Source organism: Eriocheir sinensis, chromosome 6, assembly GCF_024679095.1.
Source record: "Eriocheir sinensis breed Jianghai 21 chromosome 6, ASM2467909v1, whole genome shotgun sequence".
Classification (NCBI taxonomy): domain Eukaryota; kingdom Metazoa; phylum Arthropoda; class Malacostraca; order Decapoda; family Varunidae; genus Eriocheir; species Eriocheir sinensis.
The window spans coordinates 27,159,888-27,165,628 of record NC_066514.1 but is presented as its reverse complement, the minus strand read 5'-3'; the positions used below and the strand labels follow the sequence as shown (position 1 = coordinate 27,165,628).

At 55.8% G+C, this 5,741-nt stretch overlaps 1 protein-coding gene across 1 annotated transcript in view; it reads left to right on the top strand.

Annotated features, from left to right (window-relative positions):
* The first annotated feature begins 1,855 nt into the window (after positions 1 to 1,855).
* Positions 1,856 to 5,741, top strand: part of LOC126991251 (nascent polypeptide-associated complex subunit alpha, muscle-specific form-like) — a 43,188-nt gene continuing 39,302 nt past the window's right edge. Inside the window, exons 1-3 of the mRNA XM_050850036.1 lie at positions 1,856 to 1,932; positions 2,224 to 2,358; positions 2,449 to 2,742. Coding sequence (XP_050705993.1) covers positions 1,856 to 1,932; positions 2,224 to 2,358; positions 2,449 to 2,742 — 506 coding nt within the window. The remainder of the gene's footprint in view (positions 1,933 to 2,223; positions 2,359 to 2,448; positions 2,743 to 5,741) is intronic.

Sequence of the window (5,741 nt, the reverse complement as noted above, 5' to 3'; positions counted from 1 at the left end):
GGTCAGATCACGTGGAGGGGCGGGCGGGGGGGGGGGGGGGGCCGTGGCTTATGGCTGCTGGGTCACCGCGGGGCCCCGGCGTGTCCCAAGACTTTAGTTCGAACACCACGCGGCCGGCCGAGCAGGCATCCCGCGCCGCGACTGCCTGGAACCCCCACGAGCAGGACAGCTTCGTGATTTCCCATCATCATTATTTTCTTGCTGGTGATGTTAATGATGTGCCTTTTTTTCTCCTCCTCCGCCTCCGCCGCCTCCCCCTTCCCCTCTCCACGGACGCTTCCCTGCTTCGTATATTTTCCATTCCCGCCTCATTTCGCGTCACCCGGCCAAGCAACGCCGCGGAACGGACAAGACTCTCCCGCCTGTCATCTGCGGCTGATTTTTCCTCATACTTCGTTGTGGCCCCGACGGTGTGTGTGTGTGTGTGTGTGTGTGTGTGTGTGTGTGTGTGTGTGTGTTCAGCATGCGTGACCCGTGTGAAGGACTAGCCGAGCGGGTGTTTCCCAGGATACAAAGTCCTTCCTCCTCACCTGAGACGGTAGGTGGACAGGTGCGGGAAGGAAGGAGGGAAAGGAAGGGACGGAAGGGCTGGAAAGGGGAAGAAGATGGCGTGGGAAGGCGACGGAGCGGAGGAAGAGGATGATAGGGAGCAGGGAGGGTAAGGGTGGGGGGGTATGGATGGGGAGGTGGGGAGGGATACCTGTGTCCGCCACTCGTCATATTTTAGGGTAATGAAGACTCCTGTTGAGAAGGTGTTTTCGTGGGTCTTAACGCCCCCTCCAACCTCCTAGCCTCCGGACCTCCCCCATCCCGCCCTTCCCCCTCCCTGCATTACTCATTGAAGGTGCAGTGTTTCCATGACGGCTTTTTTTGTATCTTCTATGCACGGGGAAAGGGCAAACGTTAAGGGCTCCAGGCAGTCTCCACGCACCGAGGGACGGGAGTGTGTGCTGCAGGGGCCTCACGTGGGGTGTTTAAAGAGCCGCATTACTAAACATTTAATCACCCAAGCTCACCTATTTGACAAGGCTTTCGTACGAGTTTGGGGTATTTCCAGGGGTAGTTCTATGACCCTGGTGGTAGTCTGACCCTTCTTCTGTACCGTGAACCTAAAGAAACACTCACTAGAACCCGATTGATCCCCTCTTTGACCTTTAGAAATAGTTGATATGAGAATCCAAAGTGACATAATACCGACCTTACTCTCTATACTTATATTCTCTTGTCTTACCATCACACACACGCACACACACACACACACACCGAGTTCTTGTACGTTTTTGTTCTTATATATACATAACTTTCCGTGTGATTACTGAGCGGCAATATACTCAGCCGTGTCATTCATCACGGAAATAAAAAGAGCGTAGAGAAAACACTGGCGCAGCGTTGCTCTTGATGTCACTCCCGGGAAAACTGTCGCATCACACGCGGGTGTTTTCCTGCCGCTCCATCACGGCGGCAGCCTCCCGGAACGCTTCCTAATATTATGTACAAAATTGACGCGGCGCCTCGTCCTCCCCCCCCCCCCCCCACCCCCTTGTCTACGGGCGGCCGCAGCGTCTTCTTGGACTCCCGTAATTGCGTCTCCAGTGTCCGCCAATATTGATAACGGCGCCGCGTTTGGAGCTAAAATAACCGACAAAATTATTCCTCGGAAGGACGCGGGAGTTTTCTTGGCCAACTTTCCTCCTTTTCTCTGCTTCCTCCCCTCCCCTCCCCTCCCCTCCTCGGCAGCCTCTCCCCAGCCCGTGCACGCCGCCCTGCACCAGTTGGCGGCGGGAATTGTTGCGAGAGTTTTGTCGCGGGTACAGGCGCGTCGCTTGTCCTGCTGCTGAATTACAAACCGGACGAGATGGAGCAACACGTCCAGGAGGCGGCAGACACGGCCTCCACGCCTCCACCCAGCCTGCCCCCTGCCTCTCCTCTCCCGTGCCCTTTTCTCCTCCTCCACCCTCGCACGCAGAGAGGTTGATGCCTCCGCCTGGAACGGGCGAGTCACCGCCCCCGAACCTTATCGAAGACAGGCGGAGGACTTAAGCCTTCGAAATCTGCTGTTGAAGTTTACTGGTCGAGAAGCAGGACGGCGGCAGGAAGGCGAAGATAAACTGAAACCGCTGCAGCGTAACTCAGCAAAACACCCGAGAACGAGAAGCTGAAGGCAACCCTCCACGCTCCTTCCGCGGCTCGGAGTTCATGACACAACATTCTGAGGCTTTCCAGACTTGGCGAGTCAAGTCAATCGGTGTTGAGGCCGGCTGACCCGCCACACGCCTGGGGTCACGCCGACAACCTGTTCGTCACCCGCAGCACAAACGTTCCGCCGCGCGGCCGTCACAGTCATTACCTGCAAGATGTGTACTTGACGCACCCTCCAGGGCCGGCGGGCAGACCCTCCCGCGGCCAGACTCTTTATTTGTGACGTAATATCTCACGGGCTTTGGGCAGCCACACCCCATCCATATCCCGGGCGGATCGTCCCATCCATCAGGGATTCTCGGCTTTGGGTGCTCCAGGACGGATGGCGACTCGGGTCCCTCACCCCGCCAGCCCGGGACTTGTGAGGGCGCTGGAGGCAGCCCGTCGCTGCCGGTGCAGTCCGCGGCCACGAGCACTGCCTCGCGTCTGCCCGGTGCGTGCCGCGGCCCGCCCTGCCCCCAGCGTCCGCCCGGCAACACCTCGTCCCGCCCGCAGTGTGCCCGCCGCCCGCGGCCAGCCGGGCATCGGGCGTCATGTCCCCGCGTATGGAGGGCAGGTAGGACATTAATTACAGTATCTAATCTTGCCGTGAGAGGCGCCTGGCCGGGCGGGTGTGCGTCCCGCCCCGCCTCCCCCGCCCCCGCCCTGCCCGTCCTGCCCTCCTCTCCTGCCAACTGACCTGCGAGAATAATTGCTCCAAGTGTTTTTCCGCCCAAGACCTGTTTGTAATCACAGCTTCGAGATACCTGCTTCGTAAAAATTCCCCGTCGGTGTAATCTGCGTGTATTTATTGAAGCCCAAGCCGCGGCTGCGCCCAGGGAACGGGACACGTCCGGCGCTCCAGGGTAAGATTAGGATCGACATTCCCCCACAGGTGTAGTAAGAGTGGACCCTGCCTGCCAGTCCCACGCTGGACCCCGGCCGGCATCCTCCTCGGCGGGGCTCATCTGCACGTAAAACAGTGCCCTGACGAGGCACACACACAACGCTGGGCGGGCAGGGGGCGCTGCCTTACCTGGCTCCCCTGTCTGCTGCTGCTGCCTCGCCGCCTGCAGCATCGCTTATCCTCGCCGGAAACTGTTGCCTCTCCGGCGAGGAATGTTGAGGCTGCCGAGGCGTGTTCTCGTGAGCTGGGTGTCCTTATCGCCCGGCATCTCGCGGCGACGCTGCCACCTGCCGCCCGGGCCTGCGAGGGTGAGCGTTATGGACACTAAACAGCGGCGGCCCGAGGCGCGGCGGCCAGCGATAGTGACTCCCAGGCTCCAAGCGATGCTCCTTTGTTCTCGGCCTCAACACACGACTCCCTCCCTCCTTCCCTCCCTCTCTCCCGTTCTTTTCCCCCGTCTCCTTCGCCTCCCGCCGCCTTATCTTCCCTCCCTTTGGTTGGAAATAAAAGACTTTTCAAGATCAAGGGGATTATCAAGAGTTTTCACATTAATGTCGTCTCGTCTCGGAGATAACCAAATATTTATGCCTGGGCAGAGGACGCGCCTTTTCCCCGCGAGAGCCTGAGTCGGTGCGAAGCCTCAGCCTTGCCTTGCATCAGCCCGCGGCCACAAAACGTTCCCTGGCCGTCATCTGCGCGGCGCGGCATCACTCAGGGGCGCTGCGGCATCACCTGCACTCCTCACATTCACTGGCGCGTCGGGATTTTATATTTTTTGGCATTACGTGGGATAATTTTGTGTCTTTTTTTTTAATTTCATTCAGTTTTGATTAGGTGAACGTGAGAGTGGTTGCTGGTGATGATGGTAACGGTGTTGTTAGTGGATGTGATGGTGTTGTAGGGAGACAGGAGTGATATGGGTGGGTGCAGAGAGAGAGAGAGAGAGAGAGAGAGAGAGAGAGATTGCCAATATACAGTAATAAAGAGGGGGAGGAAGGAAGGAACGTTCACACACACGCAGCCACAAGAGGAGAGGAGGTGAGGGCCAGGCCGGAGGGGAGGTGCTTGTGGTCAGCCAGGGATGGTTTCAACACCTCCTTAACACCCACAAATGACCTCAAGCACCTCGCCGATACCTCCCCGCCTCCGACCCCTCCGCCCAGGCCTCCAGCGGCGCCCTGACCCACTCGGTACACTCCTGCGGCCTCGTGAAACACCCCTTAACCCGGTAGCTGCGGGGTCATGTTTCTTAGGTTAGGTTAGGTTAGGTTAGGTTAAAGGCTCCTCTTAAGTAAAATAATGAGAAAGAATCATCACTCACGCAAACCATTTCATAATATATATCAACGTATGTGTGATCAGTTTATACATCATTTATTTTGGGGGTTTATATCATGGCAGAAATTTGGCCCATCGCTGGTACACGGTAAAGCCACAAATTTGGCCCATCGCTGGTACACGGTAAAGCCACAAATTTGGCCCATCGCTGGTACACGGTAAAGCCGCAAATTTGGCCCATCGCTGGTACACGGTAAAGCCACAAATTTGGCCCGTCGTAAAGCCACAAATTTGGGTAAAGCCACAATTTTGGCCCGTCGCTGGTACACGGTAAAGCCACAAATTTGGCCCATCGCTGCTACACGGTAAAGCCACAAATTTGGCCCATCGCTGCTACACGGTAAAGCCACGAATTTGGCCCATCGCTGGTACACGGTAAAGCCACAAATTTGGCCCGTCGCTGCTAACGACGGAAAGCCACAAATTTGGCCCATCGCTGGTACACGGTAAAGCCACAAATTTGGCCCATCGCTGGTACACGGTAAAGCCACAAATTTGGCCCATCGCTGGTACACGGTAAAGCCACAAATTTGGCCCATCGCTGCTACACGGTAAAGCCACAAATTTGGCCCATCGCTGGTACACGGTAAAGCCACAAATTTGGCCCATCCTTTAATTTTACGGTAAAGCCGCAAATTTGGCCCATCGCTGCTACACGGTAAAGCCACAAATTTGGCCCTTCGCTGGTACACGGTAAAGCCACAAATTTGGCCCATCGCTGGTACACGGTAAAGCCACAAATTTGGCCATCACACAGTAAAGCCACAAATTTGGCCCATCCTTGGTACACGGTAAAGCCACAAATTTGGCCCGTCGCTGGTACACGGTAAAGCCACAAATTTGGCCCGTCGCTGCTACACGGTAAAGCCACAAATTTGGCCCGTCGCTGCTACACGGTAAAGCCACAAATTTGGCCCGTCGCTGGTACCGGGTTAACTCACACACAGTCGCTCCCTTCTTTCTGTCCCTCTCCTGACCTCCTCCACTGACCTACTTCTGTGGATAACATGTACGTGTGTGTGTTTAATATACTCTTTTTTCCCTCCTCCTCGCTCTTTTTGCGGTAAAGGAAACAGCTCAGAGGCGAAAATAATAAAGAAATAAAAAAAATATCCCAAGTTCACATATTTGACAAGGCTTTCCTCGGAGTTTGTGGCATTTCCAGAAGTAGTTTTATGACCCTGGTGGTAGCCTGACCCTTCTTCTGTGCCATGAACCTAAAGAAACACTCATTAGAACCCGAATGATCCGCACTTTGACCTTTGGAAATAGTGGATGTGACAAGCGAACGTGTCTTATAAGAATTCTAGACTCGACT